Source organism: Malania oleifera, chromosome 7 (genome assembly GCF_029873635.1).
Source record: "Malania oleifera isolate guangnan ecotype guangnan chromosome 7, ASM2987363v1, whole genome shotgun sequence".
Lineage (NCBI taxonomy): Eukaryota > Viridiplantae > Streptophyta > Magnoliopsida > Santalales > Ximeniaceae > Malania > Malania oleifera.
In genome coordinates this window covers 90,530,204-90,551,547 of record NC_080423.1, presented here as the reverse complement: position 1 = coordinate 90,551,547, position 21,344 = coordinate 90,530,204, and the positions used below count along the sequence as shown (strand labels likewise).

The window sequence follows — 21,344 nt, the reverse complement described above, 5'->3', positions numbered from 1 at the left end:
GAAGAGAAGGAGAAGAGAAATAGACAAGAAGAAGAGGGCAGACTGCTGCTGGGCAGGAACTATGGACAGAACAGGAGATCAGAAACAGAGAAGAAAGAAGAAGAAGAAAAGGAAGAATAGGAAGAGAAGAGGAGAAGAGTGAGGGAGAATGGGTGGACTGAAATGGAAGAATGGAGATCGTGTTTGGGCTCTGATACCAAATGATGCAGAGGCAGCATCAAGGTTCTGCAGCCATAGAGAAATTAGAAGAGAAGAAGGAAGAGGAGAGAGGAGATACCAGGGGGAAAACTGACGTTCACTTCAATTCAAATTCACCTACATCATGGCTTTTCACACACTATTTATAAGAAAGCCTCTTTACATAAATGACACATAAACCTCTAAAACTAAACTACTAACTTAACCTCACAATTCCTTAACCCTACTCTTCTTAATTATTCTCCAGCAAGGATCCTCCCAAGGTCTTGCTTCTTGTCCTACATCATTAGGCTTTTAGGTAAAAAGTGGTAATCTAACATGGTGTCAGAACTGGTTACCAGGAAGTCTTAGGTTCTAGTCTTGTTGCCTGCGTTTAATTGTGTAGTGTTTAAAAATTAATGTATTCCCTGTAATGGGTGTTATTTATCTTGTTTATCTCTCCACATCATCCACGTGCTGTTGAGCTGCATGTGCGTGGGAGTGTTAAAGCTGGATATACATTGTTGGCCCACAACCTAGCAGCTTAAGTTTTAGGTAAAGTGATAGTCTAACAGTACCAATACTTGAATTTTAAAATATCAAAATACTCAATACTAGGGTATAAAAATGAACATTATACACAAATTTTCAATCGTTTGCGTTGTTCATTCCATAAGTTCCACAAAATAGAAGCAGAAATAAGCAGCAGGGAAATAAAAAGAAACATCAAAAGCAGCAGCAGTGCAGCTCTGACCAAGATGCTAGAAATTCCAGATCGCAGAAGCAGAAATGCTTCCAGGGAGAAAAATAGCTGCGTTCCCAAATAAAACTGCCAAAAAAAAAAAAAAAAGAACATCAAGAGGTTGCATAGAGCAGCAGAGCACTTCAGAAGAAGAAGAACTGAGGAGCAGCAGATCAAAAATTTCAGGAAAAGAAATATGAGTTGCAAAAAAAGAGGAGGGGGGGGGGGGCAGCAAAAGAAAAGAAATATTAAAAAAGTGGGTTTACAGCACTGACTGAGAGCAGCACAGCAGGCCAGAAGATGAAGAAGAACAGATTAAAGAATCTTGAGAGCAGCTGAGTATATATGTCAGGAAAAAGTTTCAGGAAAAATTCCATTAAAAAAGCAAAAAAGAAAAAAAATAAAGGAAAAAAGAAAGAAAACAGATGGCTGAGATTAAAAGAAAGAAAAAAAAAAAAAAAAGCATATCGTGAACATGCGTGAGGCCTGCCTTGGTGCGCCTCACTTCGCCTCTTAAAAGGTCACCTCACCTCAACTCCTGTGAGGCGCAAACCTCATCGCCTCAGTGCACCTCGCACCTAGGCACACTGCACGCCTTTGACTACTATGCCCTCACCAGAGGCTTACGCACCCCACGTGCCAGTGATGTGTGTGAAGAAACCTGCCAGCATGTCTTATATTTTCCAGTTTCAAGAGAAATTGCTCCAGCCACGATATTTTGGGTTTTTTCCATGATATTTTGGTCTGCAGCATGATATTTTGATTGCGGACATGATATATTGCAAGCAAGCACAAGAATTTGATACAAAATGCTGGAAATTGTCGCTGCTAGAATCAAAGATCAGGTTTTATTGCTGCATTTTGAGAATTTTCTAAGTGAATTAGTTTCATTCCAGCACAACAATCAAGAAAGCATGTGAATTGAAGAAGGTTCTTGAGAAATTAGGAGTTAGGCTTGTGGACAAATTGTTAAGCTTTTGGTAATATATAGCTGCAATATATATAATTATATATACAGCATAATGGTGACAGCTTACTGGAAAAAGGAAAAGGCTGTTGTCGCACTCTAGGTATAATATCAAGCCATTCCACACCTTTCTAAAGTGTGGGGAAAAAAGTCTGCAGATCCATCATGATGGAAGATGTCCTATGAATGTTTGGAGTCACTGGTGTGCAACTTCATCCGGAGCCTCACCTAAAGCTTTATGAGATATCTTGGTTGACAACTCTACATGTTAGTGAAAGATGTTTGTTTCCTATCCAAATGGGTGACTATATTGAATATTGGCCATGCACTCCTTGGTTCTCCTTGGTTGGATAAATTAGGTGTGACTCAAGGACTTGAAAACACATGTATCTTCCACTATAATGGTAAGAAAACCATTTTGAACACTGCTCTACCAACCAACCAGAACAAAGAATCTGCCATTATTGATCATGTCAAAGATCCTCAGCTTGAAGACGCTACAAGCAAGGAAATGTATGTGTTTGAAGACATCCAAAGTCTTTCAAACATCTCTATTCTCAAGTTTGTCATTCCTGATGCGTTCATTGGTGTCAATTTTCAATCCAAGTCTATGGTGCTCCCAAAAGATCATGGTTTCTTGCATCACTCAAGAACCGGCTCTCAAAGACTCCAAGTTCGCTTCTTATTTTTTATCCTCCAACATTACAAAATCAAAGGCCAAATTTTCTCTGAGGAAGATTTGATGTAGGACAAGAAGCCAAACCGTAGGAGACCCTTGTCAAAGATTAAAGGAGAAAAACTGGCAAGAGTTGTTGTGTTTAATTAATTGGTTTTATCATGTGTGCTTAGTTTAATTAATTTAGTATTATGTGAATATGGGGGGTTGTTTGTAAAATTTGTATAATTTGGGGATTTGTTTGTAATGTTTTATGTGTAATTTCTTGTGTTATTGGCTTTCGTATAAATAGTGTGTAAAAGACATGTAGGAGTAGGTTATTGTAGAATTTGAATTGAAAATGAACGTGTGATTTCCCCCTTGTATCTCCTTCCTTCTTCCCTCTTCTTCTTCCCCTCTTCTCTCCTCTCTCTCTCTCCCACATTCTCTCATGGCTGCAGATCCTTGATACTGTCCTGCCTCACAACCACCAAATGATTGAATTACCAAAACTGTTCACGAAAAAACCCAAAACAACTGCATGAATATCAACATTACAGCCTTCATTTGCCTTCAGTGCTTCACCCATCCTGAGAGGTTCTCTAACAAGCATCAATTGAAATACAATTCAAATTTACCTTGAGATGGGGAAGCCAACTGACTGAATCTGGAAGTGTACCAGAGATGATAAGGAAAAAAAAAATTCTCTTAGAAATATACCAAGGGACTATGGTACAGAGGGCATTTTAAACAAAACCATATGATCAAGATACAGCATTATGCTGCATTTAATATGAATAGACTAAATTCTCAGATTTCTTTTTTGTTTTAGAGTTCATGAGAACAAAAGTCAGGTACTCAACACAAGTATTAAATGTTCATCAAAAGTATCAAAATTTAATTCAGAAGTTCAGGTTTCAGAACCACTCCAATACCAAAAACCATGGGATGAATCTTTGAAAAAAAATGGGTGGGACTGAGTTTCAGATTTTCAGTACAAGTTGTATCTTTTGAAGAGTCATGAAATATGCTTGGCAACACATGTTTCAGTTCTTCAAGCAACAACATGCATTTTTGTCCCCAATGTAAAAACATGTTTTGGATTTTTCAAAAATATCAAATAAACCAAAAGATCACAACCTAAAACAAGAAAATAGGAACAACACAAACCAAAAAAAATCCCAAACCCATTCTTGGTCAAACTCACTTTATATAAAATTTGAATGTTCCTTCATTAATTTGCCCACAATAAAGTAAACTTTCAATTTGTTTACTTTGTAAAACAAAATATATTTTGCAGTCTTAATATTGTTTTCATTAATATGCTCACAATGGCACAATTACTGCATTCACCACATCAGTTATGTTTACTATTTACAATAAGGTGGCATTTGGATACCTAAAAATCAACCCCAAGGCTCAAAATCAGAATGATATGGTGATGCAGCAGTAAGAGTACTGCCCAGAGGAAAATAAGGTGAGAAATAGAGGAGGGAAAGAAGAAGAGAACAGAAGAAGAAAGGAGGAAGAAGGAGATACAGTTGGGTGTTTGGGTGGGGTGAGACTCACATTGGCTTTGACTGCCTAATAAAATACCAATATAAAATTCTTTGAAATAGAAATTTTCTGAAAAACAAAAATCCCAATGTCTAAAAAACTCAAAATACAAAAAGTGTTGAATTTGAATCACGGGCCTCGTCCCCTTGCTAAGAATGATAAACTCAACATATGGCACCTCATCAAAAGAATTCAAATTTCAACTAGTTGCTTCACACTTCTTGCTTAGCCTTCCTCATCATTAGATTCTCCTGTATCAAAAAGTACTTTCCTAAACTCTTCAGAAGATGCAGCCATGCGTAGTAGTAACTTAGGAGCACAGGCATTAAGTACGCTCTCACCCTTGCAGCAACGTCAACAAAATCAGGAATCATAAATAGGATTGCTAGGAGGGTTAGCAAGATAGGATCATAGGAACAGAATACAATTTGTTCAAACTGCTGCATTCGTAACTAGATCAAACCAGCCTATAATGGAAACTAAATATATACTTATTTTAAAAAAATTAAAATTTTAACACAAATTGGTCAGCAAACAACTATATAAGATGAACACGTAAAATAATATATAATATAGATATATGTATGTATATATATATATAGCCCTTGATATGTTCCACTATTATTTCTTACTAGAATTAGGGACTATCCTTCAGGGGAAGTATTTTTTGCGTGGATATTACCCTTGTCTAGGAAGAATCTGATGACATTTTATCAGAATTTCTATATAACATTCTATCTCAGGTGAAGGTGGGTAACAAATGGATTCTTCCTATGGATGCAAACCATGGTTGTTAAAATTGCAGTATGATCTTACAGTCCTACTCTACTAAAATGATCTTGATGCTACATAGAATCACAAATTGGTAGGATCACAATATTCTTGCAGTAGGATTGTCGCAGGATCCTTAGATCCTGGTAGGATTTTGGATCATAAGATCCAACAATAAATTTATATTTTATAAAACTTTACTAAATTACTTGTAGCATGGATTTGGTGTTTACCTAATATAACTTGTACAAGAAATGGACAACAGACATGACTTAATTTATTTAATACTATCGAAATTATGGACTTAAAAAAACTTTAGTTCATTAATGTAAATTAAGTGGTTCAAACTTCACACATTAAAGTTCATGTTGAGGTATTTGATGATAATAATGATGATGGTGATAATGATTTTAATGATGGGCTTTCTAAAGTCATCAATGATGATCTGAGGGATGCTCAGCAATACTGATGAAGCAATTGGTGCCTTGGATGATAACAACGTGTGAATTTGTCCGCCACATGCACTGATGCACGCACTAGCATATATTGATGCTAGGGGTGCACAAAAATTACCGAAACGAAAAACTGGACTGAAACCAAACCATTTCACACTTCAGCTCAGTTTTTTCAGTTTCAGTTTCCAATATCTATCAAAATCAGTTTTCAGTTTCAGTTTTGGTTTTAAAAATATACTGAACCAAAAAAACCAAGTAACCGAAATATATTCCATTTCTTTAAATTGATGGAATCAATTTACACAGAAAAATTGGAGCATCCACTTCTCTAACAAATGTGGGACGTCAGGAAATTCCTGATAGGAATTGCTTCAATAGTCAACAGACTCAACACCAACAAGTGCAAGTGCATGTGCAACCATCTAACTGAGTAAGAGGGCAACCCCTTGTGAGTGTATTTGTCCCATATCAGCAGCATGATAGATGGAGGATTCCTCCCTCCCTTATAAAAACACAGCATCCCCTCTCCATTCAAATGCACTCCTGCTATGGGTTCCCAACAGGCCTTTTGTGCTTGACATGGGCCTGATATTGTTGAGCTCTTCACCCAACACTGTTCACTATGTGGGCAGAGTTTTTAGTTAAAGAATAAAGTTTATGTTAAAATTCTGTTTGTAAACCAAACCGAATCGAACTGTTGAAATGCAGTTTTCTTGTTAACCGAACCATCGGTTTCCGGTTCAGTGTCATTTTGCAATTGTTTTGAACCAAAGAGTTCAGTTCAATCATCAGTTCTGGCTGAAACCGAATACAACACAAATTGATGCAAGAGAAAAGAATCCAATTTCAATATAACCGCACCATATTTCTTACATCACAGAAGCAATAAAGATTAGAACAGCAAAACCATCGCCAATAGCCATCTGTTCAAAGCTAATAAAGTCATCCTAATGATCCTATAATTGAAGTTAAGAAAAGCTGGCAAATTGTAAACTTCCAATAGAAAGCCACTAGAATTTGAGTAGGAAGGAAACAAATGAAGAAATGGCCAGCTTATTTGGACTTTGTAGTCTGTGTTGGCTGGCAGGTGATTTCAATGCAATCACGAATTTGAGAAGGAAGTTTGGGGGGTCGAGGGGTGACTAGTAGCATGAGGAATTTTGACTTTTTATTCAGGATTGTGGCCTTAGGGATATGCCTTTGAATGATGGTTGTTGCAGTTAGGTGGCCTTGAGGATAGACAAGCTTTGTCTCGCATTGACAAATTCCTGTTTAGCAATTCTTGGAAGACTAGATCCCTAATATTGTACAGAAAGTGTGCTGATTAGGCCCATCTCTGATCATTGTCTGATTCTTTAGAATCGAATCCCATCCAAATGAGGCCCTACCCCTTTAGGTTTAAGAGCATGTGGCTATCTCACCCTTCTTTTCATGATAATGTTTGATAAAATTGAAGTTTGTCAAAAACAAGCTAAATTAGTGGGAAAAAGATGTGTTTGGAACAATATTTTGAATGACACTATGGATAGGTTGGTGGAGTGTGGTTGCTAGGGGAGGATGATAAGGTTAGAAAGGTTCATCTTTGCATGGGTTGGAGGTGCTTTTGCTGAGGGAAGAGAGGAGTTGGTTCCAGAAGCCGATGGTCAAGTTGGTTAAAAAGAGGGTAATCATAACAGTAAGTTGTTTCATAGGGTGGCAAATGGAAGGAGGAGAAAAAAATCTCATTAAAGAGTTTAGACAGGTCGCATTTGACATGGATAGGGATAAAGCATGGGGCCCATACGATTTTACGACAACTTTTTCCCAAGATAGTTGGGACATGTTGAAAGATGATTATGAGATTTTTGGGGGATTTCCATAATACTGGGAGGTGTGTAAGAGCATTAAATCTACCTTCATTGCCCTCATTCCAAAAAAGGAAAGGTCTAGGAGGGTGAAGGATTTTAGGCCAATCAAAATAGTGAATACTGTTTATAAAGTGTTGACTAAGGTGAATTAGAGAGGAGCTGGGGGACATGGTTTTGATGGCCCAAGTTGCTTTTGTAGAAAGAAAAAATTTTGGTTGCTAATGAGGTGATGGAGGATGTGAGGCGAAGGCCATAGTTTTGAAATTGGATTTGAAAAGATCTCTGACGTGGTTAATTGGGGTTTTCTTGATAAAGTGTTGCATTAGAAGGGTTTTGGGACCTTGTCACACAAGTTGATTAGACTTTAGAGAGTGCCTTAGCTATACTCATACGTCAATGATTCTCAATGCTTGGATGAGGGACTCATTTAGGGTTTATCGGTAGTGTAAAATTTGTGTAGGCTGGTTCTCCACACTCAGAATCTTGGGAAGATTAGGGGTCTTTTGATTAGGAGGGAGGAGGAGGAGGTGCATCTTCAATTCACTAGGTATGGAATTCACCAGAATGGATGGAAATATGGAATACTAGGGAAGAGGCAAAGTTACCCATGGAAGGCCCTAGAAATTTGTTTCCCAAGTAATTTGTATTTTCTTGCCTCTTACTCTCCTTAATGGTGATAGAATTCATTTCTAGGAGGACGCTTGGGTAGGTTAGACATCTGTGAAGCTATTGGTGCTTAAATGGTTTAGACTCCCTTCTAATCAAAATGCATCAAATCAACTTCTTCATTGGGTGTGCTAGATTCTTTTGTTCCTGCTTTGAGGGGGATGCAAGGCTTTGGGTTGAGGATTCTTCTAGGTCTTTCTCTTCGAAGTCTTTTCTCATTCATCTTACAAAATCTTCAAACCCCATATATTTTTGTTTGAAAGAAGCTATTTGGAAAGCAAAAGTTCCCTTCAAAATCCAAGCTTTCATCTAGACTTTGATTCACAAGAAGATTAATATGAAAGACTAGCTACATATAAAAAGTTCTCATAAAACTCTCAGTCCAGATGCTTGCATGCTGTGCATGAGGCAAACAAGTCCAATGATCATTTTTTCCTTCATTGCTGGGTGTCAAGGTAAATATAGAATACTTTGTTTGCTTGTTTGGTGAGGATTGAGTGGCTTCGCAAAATGTACATGATTTTTTTATGCTGACTTTACAGGGTTTGGGGAAGACTAGAAGAGGAGGGTTTTTTGGAATTGTGCAGTATTTTGTATTTTGTGGGTTCTTTGGCTCAAAAGGAGTGCAAGAATTTTCAAAGATACGAAGACTTCTCTGAGTTTGCTTAGGGAGAAAGTTACTTTTGCTGTTTTTTGGGGACATTCTTTTGGAATTTTTGGAGGCCTGCTGCTTTTTATTCTTCAAGGGGACTGGAAGGCAGCACTGACATAATTCTGTTTATTCCTTAAATGGAGGATATCGTATCCTCCTTTCTTGTTATTTCTTTTAATTAATGAACTTGTTTGTTACAAAAAAATGCAAACTCATACTTCAAGTATCATATTAAAGTTTGTGCAGGGTATAAAGGAAGAAGTTATTTAGAATAAGTATTACATACAGTGGTGAGGCATATCTACAACTTTTGCAGTGACACCATGTAAATCGCTTCCCGAATACCTCTGCATGTCATACAAATCAATAAACATCCATTGCACATACAACAATCTCAACATCAAAAATTTACCTAATCATTTTTTTTATACATCCTTTATGCTTTTCTTCATTTGGACAATTACAGTGAGTAAAATGTTCAGATCAAAACAGTAACCCCGAGAATATTGTCTTCGTTGAATGATAACCTTACCAAATGCACATCAATCATTGGAACCTCAGGACTCTTCCGATTTATCACAAGAAGCCATGGTATGAGAAATTTTTCTCTTCCCACTTGAAATGATCTGCACATGAATCATTTTTATTTTTTACAAAAAGTTGGGGAATCCCATGAAAAGCATATGCAAATGACCAAATAGTTCTATTGCACAAACTTGGAGTCCCTAGCTAGCACCCAGTTATTTGAAACAGGGTGCCAATGCAGCCAAACTCTTAAAATCAGTTTGGTAAATACTCCAGGTACTAAATCAGAAGTATAGAGAAACTGAACATCTTTGAATGGCCCCATTTTGACCAGAAAAAATACGCATGCTTGCAATAAAATAGGGGTTCTTACAACAACAATTATTGAATATTATCAAACAGTTGAGTCTATGCAAATAGAATGATATTCTTGATCCCCATTTTCAATGATCATACTCTAAGGAAGTATTTTCTTAACCATATGCATGTTCCACGAGGCTTGGTTTCCAAATTTCGTGGCATTCTTTTCTTTTCTTTTTCTTTTTTTTTTTTCTTTTTTGGGCTCTAGACATGGAACACACACACATATTCCAAATTTCAAAAAAAAAAAAAAAAAACATCACAAACACTCACACACATACACAGGCACGGAGAGTGGAAGATATAAAACCCATAATAAGCCCCTTACATTTTATAGGGATCGGCGCCAGTATAACCAGTTGGCATTGGTATAGGAATCAAAACCTGCACCCAATTAAGAGAGAGACGACTGATGAGACTTACAGGAAGAAATAACCAAAGAGAGAGCCCTAATCCACTAATTAAGGAATAGAGTACCTCACGGTTTACGGCGAAGATGGGGCAATGGCGACCTATCATGTCATGCCACACAGTTCTCATCTACAATACGCCAATTAGAAGAAAAGATCAACAAATCATTGAATTCATCACAGTGAGAGAGAGAGAGAAAGAGAGAGAGAGAGAGGAGTTTGAGTTCATACAGAGTGATATTGACCCATCCTGCTCATGGGAACGAGGTCACCTGGCCTGTAAGCAAGACAACTCAACGGCCACAGCAGCACAAGAAAGAGCAGCGTTCTTCCATCTCTAGCGATTCTCCAATTCCTCGCCATCACTATGGCATTACAGTGAGTTCCTCCTTCCAGGTAGAACTAGAAAACTCAGAGACGATCTCCCAACCGGCTGCCTACTCGAACTCGTTGAATGCTCGGCCGCTTGAAGATGGGAAGCTGTTAAGCCCATGGCCTGCCGCCTTAGAGAGGATTGGCAGTGAAAGCCCAAGCCCAGGTCCTTCAACCTTGGGCCTATTTTGTAGATATTCTCCTTAATGCCTAGTGGGCCCAAAATAAGTTTATGCAACTTATGCAAAACCATTTCGATGGTGCTTCTAAATAGAATTTGTTAGTCCACTCCAATAAAATTTTATTTTCCCTAAATTTGAAGATATTTTGAATTTGGATTTGAATAAAATGTCATATAAATTTGTATTTATATTTGTCCAAATTTGTCCAAATTCATCCAAATTTTCAAATTCAAAGTTTGAAATACATGCTCCCAAACATAGCATTCAGACTAGGGCATCGCAAACAACACCCTACTTGATCAGTAAATTATTCACTGTTAATGTATATAAAACTTGTCCCATGTGATGTATATAACACTTGTCCCACATTGACATGATAGACAAATCTTTTCCTTGGACTAGACTATAAATAGGATACCCCTCTTATATACAAAATCACATCATTCAATACAATTATTCCCTCTCTCTCTCTCTCTCTCTCTCTCTCTCTCTCTCTCTCTCTCTCTCTCTCTCTCTCTCTCTCTCTCAATATGGTATCAGAGGTGGGCCTTGGGCTGCTTGGCCTATCAAGAGTTGAGCATGTTCTGTGATTACCACTGTAAGTGGATCTTTCACATAAAAAATACTTCTTGTATAGCCCCGGTATATCAAGAGTTGAGTATGCTCTGTGATTGCAACTATTATTAGTTGATTCTTCACATTAGAAAGACTTCTTGTATATCATCTTCATACTTGTCCGGCTGCCAACCTCCGGCCGCCATCACTGCCTTCAATTGCCATCGCTTGTCTCCGGTCACCAACTTCGACCACCCACCGACCTCCGACCGTAGCTGCTTGTCTCCGGTTGCCGCCTCCAACTAAAATCACTCGTTTCCAGCCTCCACTGCCCTCCTTCGGCCACTATCGTCGCCTCCGCACACTATGGAGCATCTTGAAGCTTCAAAACCCAATTCCATCATCATGGAAGGCCCCAACTACACTATATGGGCTCAGGCTATGTCGAGCTTTCTTAAGGACAGAAAGCTTTGGCGATATCACCGAACCAAAGAAAATTGATGGTGAAGTCAACATCAAATACATGGATTGTTTTGAGAAGTGGGATAGCAAAAACAACCAGATCATCACTTGGATTCACAACATGTGCATACACTCCATTAGTCTCCAGTTTGGGAGATTCAAAATTGTCAAATCACTTTGGGACTTTTTGAAGAAACGTTACACCACCGCGAATTTGTCTCATCAATATCAACTTCTAGGCACCCAACACCGCATGCAACAACAAGTTGGGCAATCCATCAATAATTTCCCATTTGAGATGCACTATGTTTGGGATCAACTTCCTTCCTCAGAACCATAATTTACAAATTCCACTAATGCTGAAAAATTTCCCAACTATTGGGATCGTCAGCACTTGGTTCTTTTTCTAATGGCCCTCACTAATGACTTTGAGCATGTTTGTGCATCTCTCCTTCACTGCAGACCCTTACCTACTTTGGATTAAGTTGTCACTGAACTTATCTCTTAGGAAACTCGCATTGCCCGTCGCAAAACAACCCCTACAGATGTTGTCTTCGCCACTCCCAAGGGACCTTGCCCCAATAACAAAGGGCCTCCATCTATATCTTCAAAGAAATTCTGCTACAATTATTGCAAGAAACCGAGACACATTCTCTTAGAATGTCCAGTTCGAGTTTGCCATTTTTGTCAAAAACAAACCCCTAGTCATCTTCAACGCGATTGTTTCTAAAACCCCAACATGCATTCCTAGCAATACCCGTCTCACGGTACTCCTTCTAGATCCACCGCCACTACTGTTGAATGCTCATCATCCTCTACTTCCACTAAAATGCTTTCTGCTTCTAACATTGAGCAAATTGTCCAACAAGTCCTTGCTTATTCTGGTAATCCATCCTCAAATGCTATGTCAGTCACCTCAGGTAATTCATATTGGTTCTTTGACTCTACATGTTGTAATCACTTGACACCTAATTCCACCCTCTTTTTCACCAAACGTCTTGCTAGCCATACTCCGGCCATTCAAATTGCTGATGGTTCTCTCATAAACATGAGCCATATCGAAAAAATTTCAACATTAAACACTTCTTTTCCTAATACTTACTGTATTCCTCAACTCACTCTCAATCTTATATTTGTTGGTCAATTATGTGACTTTGGTCTAACTGTCATTTTATCTGCTTTTGGTTGTTGTCTGCAGGATCCACAAACGAGACAAACTCTTGGGTTAGGCCGTAAGGTTGGACGACTCTTTGATCTCACTAATCTTCAAATTCCATCTCACTTCTCCTCATCAGTTCAGATGGCAACTCTAGTATCATCCACACCATCCATCAGTCATTGGCATTCTCATCTTGGTCATGCTTTTGTTGGTCGCCTCCAAACCTTAGTGTCTAGTGATAATTTGGGGCTTGTTAATTAAGAACAATTTGATTTTTCCTTGTCAACTTGCAAAAAAATCAGCATCACAAAAGCGACTTTTCTTCTTCTACACCTTAACTTAATTCACTTTGATGTTTGGAGCCCATCTCCCACTACTACTATGGGATGCTCTTGCTATTTTGTCATTTTTATTGACGATTACTCTCGTTATACCTGGATATTTCTTATGTGTAACCGATCTGAATTACCCCGGTTGTATTTTGATTTTGCTACCATAGTCAAAACTCGATTTTCTTGCAATATCAAAGTATTTCATGCATACAATGCAGTTGAATACACAGACTCTTGGGTCCTTAACTTTCTTCACCAACATGGCTCTCTTTATCATTGTTCATGTCCCAGCACCTCTCAACAAAATGGGCGTGCTGAGTGCAAACACCGGACATTCTCAATACGGTTCATGCTCTTCTTATATCTGGTTCATGTCTTGAACGTTTTTGGGGTGAAGTTGCTCTTACAGTTGTTTACACCAAGAATCATGTGTCTTCTCCCATCATTGGGAATCAATCACCCTTTGAGTGTCTCTATGGTCACCCTCTCGACTATGACACTCTTAAGGTATTTGGTTGTGCATGTTTTGTTCCCCTTCAGTCTTATAAGGATACCAAATTGGAACCGATATCTCGTTTATGCTGTTTTTTGGGATACGGTGTTGAACACAAAGTCTATAGATGTTGGGATCCTCACTCCAAAAGTCTCAGAGTGTCACGTCATGTTGTTTTCTGGGAACACAAGATGTTTTCCTCCATATCCAAGTTTCATATGCCACACGACAACACCTCTTTACTCTTCACTAATCTCTCCGCAGATCTTTTTCTCGATACTCTTGAGACAAGCTCTTCTTTTAAGTCAACTTCCCTAGAAACACATCCTATCTTATTATCGGATAAGTCATTACCACCTAACATGTCTCCATATACTCCACCTGAGTCATCCACCTTGTTCATATCTATGCAACTTGTCTCTTCTAATGGATCCGCTCCAATAGCTCCCAAATACAATTCCGAAAACTAGCTCCCAAGTTCATGTTTTAAGGTAACCATTGGTCGAACTTTCAATTTTGTAGTCCATTTGTCATTTGATTAATTCAAACAGTGTATGACACAAAATGAGGGTTAAAAGGATTAGATGGTAAATGGAGAATCATGAATTGATAGTGCAATTAAGGATGATGGAATTTCTAATTAACATGGAAGTAGTTACTCCAAGTAGAAGTTGAATAGGCATAGGTTTATTATAGGTAACAAACAAAATGTCACTTCACAGTCAAGGTTTTAAAAATGATACCAACTATGCAACCATGCCAAAACCTCAATATGGTAGTGTAGTGATGATGGAGCATTCTTTTTAAGGAGAAGTTTATATGATTCAATGTGGTGGTATGAAGATAATGGTGCATGCATAGTTTAGAGACTAGACCTTACCATAAGCAATCAACCTTTGATTAAAATGAGATTTTAAAGCGAGTAATGTAGGTTAAGCTTAGGGTCTTGAAAAAAAGGGTATATTAAGCTTAAAATGTTTATGAGAGTTTAAAGGACTAATGATCGCTATCATTGGTTGCTGTCACAAAGTCCCTAATGGATGTTTTTACAATGAACACCAACATATGCCTTATTACTTTATCAATTAGGGTCTTCAAATGATACTTTAATTTGCATGCTCTTACTTTTGCCTAGGCTATACTTGTGGGTTTTCATCTAGGGAGCCTTTTTTTTTTTTTTTCAATCTTTTATTGTCTTCTTTGAGCAAACTTTTTCACACATTACATTAAGAGTCATGACCTTAAGGTGAACTTCTTAAGACAAGATGAATCGTAGGCTTGGGTTGGGTAAAATGAAATGATGGAAACTCAAGCTCAAAACACAATGGTTTACCCCTTTGCCCCCATAGCATTGTTATCAAAAATTGTACATTTGAGAGCAAACTTTTTTTCACACATTATGTTAAAAGTCATGACCTCGAGGTGGACCTTTTGACACAAGACGAAACATAGGTTGTGTTGGTTAAAATGAAATGATGGAAACTCAGGCTCAAAACCTAATGGTTTACCCCTTTGCCCCTATCATTATTATTGAAATTTATACATTTGAGAGCAAATAAGTTGGGACCAAACTTGTTTGAAACAAGCTACCTACATACCTAGTATAGGATCAGGCATTGACATAGTTCTTCCATCTTGTTGAAATCTTGTTCTTGAATAGCCTTTTAAAAATTTTGACATTCATTCATGGCTTTTGCATTTATTTTCTATTGTTATAGGCATATTTGGCTTTTTCGTGCCAAATTATGTGTTTCTTTCTTCATTGCACACTTGTATATCATTGACCAGGGCTCCATACCCATGTAATTTAGGAATTTTGAGTTGTAGAAAGAAATAAGCCAATTAAAAGGTTTAAAGGGCTTGCAATTGATGACTCAATCCGCATAGTTTTATAGGGAAAACTAGTTGGCCAATTGATGGCCACCCATATTTATTGACAACTCTTTAACATGATATGATCAAAGTTCATTCGAGATCATTCTTCCGATATGTTGAAGCATGAATAACAACTTAGCGGTGAACTTTGAAAACGAAGTTCGATGAAGATCCAAAATTGCTAAGCAACAAATATGTTTACCTCAATGTGGGTGGTGTTCCTTGCCTTAGGTTTAGAAAGGAACATTTAATCTCAAGTTGGGACTTCGAAGGAGTTTCTTTCAATTATTGGTAACAGAACGAAGGTCATTCCTTATCTTAGAGGTTAATCCCTTATTAAAGTGTAGATATCCACCTCTTCTATGCCACAGTGGCATTGATAAAGTGGGAATGAGTTAAGAATGATAGAAATGTAAGAATGAATGATAATGAAAGTGTGATGTTTGTGCATGTTGTTTGTCATTTTTGAAACCCAAAATTGGTATGTAATAGACACATTTATTAAAAGAAACGACTTTTATTGAATATAAATAACAAAAATACATCTAGATGCCATTTTTGGCCAAACACTAATGGAATTAGGAAAAAGAAAAGAAAAAAAAAAAGAAATGCAAAACAAAAACTTAAATTGACAAGACGTCAACTTCATGCTTGATGCTAGGGTAACAAGTTTTCCTCCATATTTGACTACTCCTTTAATTCAAGCTTCTCAAAATCTAGCAACCCTACATTCCTCAAATGTTGGACATGATTCTTCACCTGCTAGAAATTTTCGATAGAATGGCTACTAGCTTCCATGTCAAAAGTGAATTTATCATTTGAATTGAACCACTTGGGCAACAAGTTTCTAACTTGGGGTGGCACCTCTGAGCCAATCAGCTTCTGCTCTTGAATTGTGGATAAAGATCAACATAAGTCATTTGGATGGACTAAATCACCATCTTATCTCTTTTTGGCCTTATCTGATTAGCTACCTGAACCTGTGGGGTCATCGCTAAGATTGCACTCATAGGGGGTATTATTTATTAGAGCTTGAGTAGGGAATGTCACGGGATTTTGGAATGCAACAAAACAATATTTGAGGCTGTTGTTGAGAGTAGTATTGATGGGATTTTCCTCTTGAAGAACCTGTAGTTACTGCTTGAACCTCTTCAACCCTTTTTCCTTTCTTCTAAAAAGAAATTTTCTTGGTGTCAGCTTATTTATCCAGTCATGTAGGTGACTTGCAGCTTCTGATAGCATCTTTTATCTGATTACCCTGTATCACCACCTTTGTAAAAACTTTTGGTTGTAGTCCTAATCATTCTATTGAAGTATGTCCTTTTTAGAGTACCACAAATGTTTGAACCATTTCTAAGTCAATCAAAGGGGGATGCACTTGAAATGCTGCCTCACACCACTGTTGCACATAATCCTTAAAAGTTTCATCATATTTATTTTCCATTCGATGGAGTTCATCTTTATCAAGAGCCACATTAGTGTTGAATTGAAAATATTGGAGGAATTCTTTAATCAACTCGTTTTAAGTTTAAACCTGGTTTCTTTTTACTTGAATGTACCAACCAAAATTGACCAAACTGCTTTGAAAACATTACATCATAAGAGGCTCGTTACTCTTATATGGTGTCATAGTCTGGCTGTATATTATGAGATGCATTCTAAGGCATCCACGCTCGTTGTGTTTTTCAAAGTCTGAAATTTTGAACTTTGGCGAGATGAACACCTTAGGATTTCAACATATGCTTTTTATATCCAAATCATTGAGGCTATCCTTTCCATGAAAATCCATGAGTTTCCTCTTTAAGAGTTTAATCTTGTCTACTATCAAGATATACTCTCTCATATGAGGAGTTGTCTTCATCTTTTGTTCGAAAGTTCTTTATTGAAACCTAGTTGGGGCACAAAGGGCGTAGGTTGTAGTGTAATTACCGGTGGTGGGAACACAAAAGTGTTAAGGAGATGCTAATCCTTTTCTAGTTTGGCTATACAGGAAGATAATGCAAAATTTATACTATAAACAGGGGCAGAGATGGTAGTCGCGTCTACCACTTCTAGGGCTTTTGACTTGTTTATATTCCTCAATATCTCTAGAATTCGGTCGAAATTCCCTTATATGACATCCACCCTTTTCTACACAGCATTATTTCTATCTAAATTATTGATGTGTTAAACCATTATAAATCATATAGTTGTTCTTGATTGGGTCTGGATTGGACTTCGCAAGAAAACCTAGCAGTATGCTTTTGTTTAGGTGCAATTTTGGTTGATTTTTTTTTTGAAAAAATGAAATTGGGAAGCTTTATTTTAAGAATATAAGATCATGAAATAAAGGGCTAAATGGTGATGAATCAAAATATGATCCTTTAAAGGATGGTTTTTTCAAAACAATACTTATTTTAAGAAAATATGACTGACTGGGCCTGAAGTACCTTACTTTTATTGATGCAGATGACAATGATGCATAGACCATGCGAATGAAGTCCTATAACTATTGATATGGAGAACATGATTGTGCTTTTTCAAAGGCTAATGAATGTATACGAAAGAAATGTGTGTATGCATATCAATGATTGAGAGGAAAGCCCATAAATATGCGAAGGTATACCTTATCAAAAAAAAAAAAGAGGAAAGGTTGGCATGTTATGGGCTTCCCCAGCTTCACCAACTAAGGGAATTAGCAAGATAGAATCCAAATAAACCAAACCAGATTGGAGAGCTCGACAAACCCCCTAGTTTTGACTATTCTAATGAGGAAGATTTAAAATGAAGCTCAACGATGGATAACCCATAATACTCTACTCTAATGATGTATGTAGTGATCAACCCTAACAATATGGCAAATGAGATGGACTACGAAGGACTTAACGTAAAGACTCATACAACCTCTGTTTCTCTCTATCTAACCATGAAAATATTGAAATGCAACTTAAATGGGACAAGCCCCTATGACCTTGCCTTATTTGTATATACAGATGTAATGCTCAACATTATCTTAATGAGATGTGTTGACCTTATAGGTCACACTCAGTTTTGATAATGACAAATACTTAGGTATTTGATGGTTTTCAAGTGTTTGTGCAGGCTTAAATGAATATCCCAAGGAAGGACACTTGAAGCAACTAGAAGACCCTGAAGACTTTTTGTTTGTAATTGTGAATTCAATATTTGTAATATGGGTCTGTAATAGTAACTTAGGATGTTGTTTGTATTTTCCCTTACTTGCACATCATGCATATTGGATATATGGTAAGCTCAAAATGACCATAGAATGACCATAGGGGTTGAATGACCTTTCGGTCGACCGACGCCGGATTTTTGGAACTATCTCATAATGGCATTAGTAAAGACCCTAGTATGACTATAGGTCCCAACACTCACACACATATCATATAATATATATGAGTGTTAAATCTGTGCTTAAATTGAATATTTCTAAGCAACTTGAGAGTGCTCGGGCGACCGAACCCTTGGAGTACAAAACTTCTCGGGTGCCCGAAATGTGGTCGAGTCAACAGTTGACCAGGGCTCTCGGGTGACCGAACTTTTAATGTGCTTATCTTCCTCAGGCGCTCGAATGCCTTGAAAGGGACAGTTCACCAATTTGGGCGACCGACCATTTTAGTTCAAAAAGGCCCTCGGGCGACCAAACACATGGGTTCAGGCCACCGAACATTGGACCGAGCACCCGAAGTCATGAACAAATGCTACTGACTTTAATTCGGGCTGCCGAAGCACCATCCGGGCGACCGAACTACGTTGAACACATTTTGTTACTAAGTCAGGTCAGGCGACCGAACCAAGGTTCAGCCACCCAAACCTTGCCCGATTAAAAATAGTTTAACCGCAGGTAAATAGGGTTATTTTGAGCTAATTGCATTTTAATCATTTGGGACTTTTTTAATTATTCCCATCATATCGCAAACGGTTATATTTTTATCCCTGGCTATAAATATGAGTTCATTTGCAAGATTAGTGCATGATTAGCAGAAAATCATTAATAAAATCCTCTCTATTTCAAAATCCCACTTTGCTCAAATACCCTCAAATATCCTTTGATAAATCATGGTATTGTAAGAGCTTTGTGAGAGTTCTTGCTTGGGTTATTAATTAGTAGAGGTTGCTAATACTCCTAGTGTGCTTGTGTGATTGAGATATTATTTTTGGGGAGTTTAGTTTAGGTTTATCCCACAAATTTTCACTCTATAAATTTTGTGTTGGGATAACCTAGTAAGCTTAGGATATTTGCATCTTATTACAAGTGTCCAATAGTTTTGTTTTTGTTGTGCAAAGATTTTTTCAAACAAGCAAATATTTTCAAACTAGTATTGTGCATCTTTCATTGAAAAATTTTTTATTGAACTAGTTTGATTATCTGATTCGTATATTTGGAATATGATCGGCTATTGAAGTATATTGTCTAGATTCCAAAATATTGCTTGTGTTGAATACTCTTGAGCATCTTATTGATTATATTGTATTAAGTGTTGATTGCACAAAATTTGCATCACTGAGCTTATACTATATCCATATCATTGATGTGTATGTGAATGCGTGTATTTGGGTACATATCTGCTTTACGTGAAAGCACTATTTCTGTACCATCTATTTGAGATAATATTGTTGTATTTCTAGGAGTGGCCTGAGGAGGCGGTAATTCAGTCCGGTAAGGATTGTGTAGGTTGAGGTTAGCCCTGTGTTAATTGACTTGGTTGTAAAGGTTGAGGTCAGCCTTGTGCTAATTGACCTAATTTGTATAGGTGCCGCTCCACCCATTTAAGTGAGCAAGTATAGTGGTAATCCTTGTGCTTGTTAGCCAAGGCGGGGACGTAGGCATTTAGCTGAACCTCGATAACATTTCTGCGTGTCACCTTTACTTTATTGTTCTGTGGTGCATGTCTGTTTGATTAAACTGCTCTATTTACTTTCTAGTATACATTTTCATTACTTGCACTAGATTGACCATAGGGTTGTGAATATACTGATGTTAGAATATTTACCTAGGGATTAAATTTTAAAAATGCCAATTCACCCCCCCTTTTGGGATCACGACAAAGCTAACAATTGGTATCAGAGCCTCGTAGCATTGACCTAAACGTTTTTGCTAAAAGATCGAGATGACTCAATTTGGTGTATCCCCATTCGGAGAGGGACGATCACCTTCCAGTCCTCCATTATTTTGTGGTGCCGATTACACCACCTAGAAAATTAGAATGGGCACATTTATAAAATCAATGGACTCGATGGCTTGACAAGTGATTGTCAAAGGAATTTGTATATCGGTAGAAAATGATATTAATTTAATATATGCAAATTCATATGCCATGGACTTATTATACTGTGCTTTAGATTCTAATATTTTTGTTGAGTTTATGGCATGTACAAGTGCTAAGGATATTTGGGATGAACTCGAAAAGAGATATGGAAAGACCTAGGAAAAATAAATTGCCACTCCAAACGATGATCAGGTAATGGCTAATCATGAGCAGGTTGCATTAGTAGATGATGAGGTCTATGAATCTTACCCTACCTCATTTACTGATTCATGTAATGAAGCATGTGATGATTCTTATACTGAAACTTATGATATATCTTATGTTGAACCATCAGTTGCCTCAAATGACTGCTTTGACAATGACGCATGTATTAATTCATGTGATGTTTATTGTGATGATTCTTGTGCCAAATCATGCGATGTGTCAAATGTTGAATCATTTGTTGAATATCACAATAATTCTTTTAATGATGCATGTGATGATTCTTTTATTGAGTGTTGCAATATATTATAGAATGAATCATCTGTTTTATTTTGTGATAAATTTGTTAATGATGCATGCAATGATATATGTGAAAATGAATGTATTAAATCTTATGTTGAATCATGTGCATCAAATTTTGGAAACATGATATCTTATGAGAAACCGAAAGGAAAATTCCTTAATGCTCATAAGATTACAGTTAGGATGTCTAAGCAAAAAATCTTTCTGAAAAACAAAAGTAAAAAGTTGGCAGCACAATTAGAAAATCTAAAAGACTATCATGTCACATTAGAAAAGAGAAAGATTAAGAAAATATTGAAAATTATCTGCTTATTCTTACATAGATGATTATTCTAAACTTACACCCAAAGCTA

The 21,344-nt window shown here is 37.2% G+C and overlaps 1 protein-coding gene across 1 annotated transcript in view; it reads right to left on the bottom strand.

Moving 5' to 3' along the window:
* Positions 1–10,329, bottom strand: part of LOC131161017 (uncharacterized) — a 31,613-nt gene extending 21,284 nt beyond the window's left edge. Inside the window, exons 1-5 of the mRNA XM_058116877.1 lie at positions 10,016–10,329; positions 9,852–9,914; positions 9,703–9,758; positions 9,022–9,115; positions 8,776–8,836 (exon numbers count right to left, since the gene is read on the bottom strand). Of these exons, the coding sequence (XP_057972860.1) occupies positions 8,776–8,836; positions 9,022–9,115; positions 9,703–9,758; positions 9,852–9,914; positions 10,016–10,147 (406 nt within the window). The 5' untranslated portion in view covers positions 10,148–10,329. The remainder of the gene's footprint in view (positions 1–8,775; positions 8,837–9,021; positions 9,116–9,702; positions 9,759–9,851; positions 9,915–10,015) is intronic.
* Between the last annotated feature and the right edge of the window lie 11,015 nt (positions 10,330–21,344).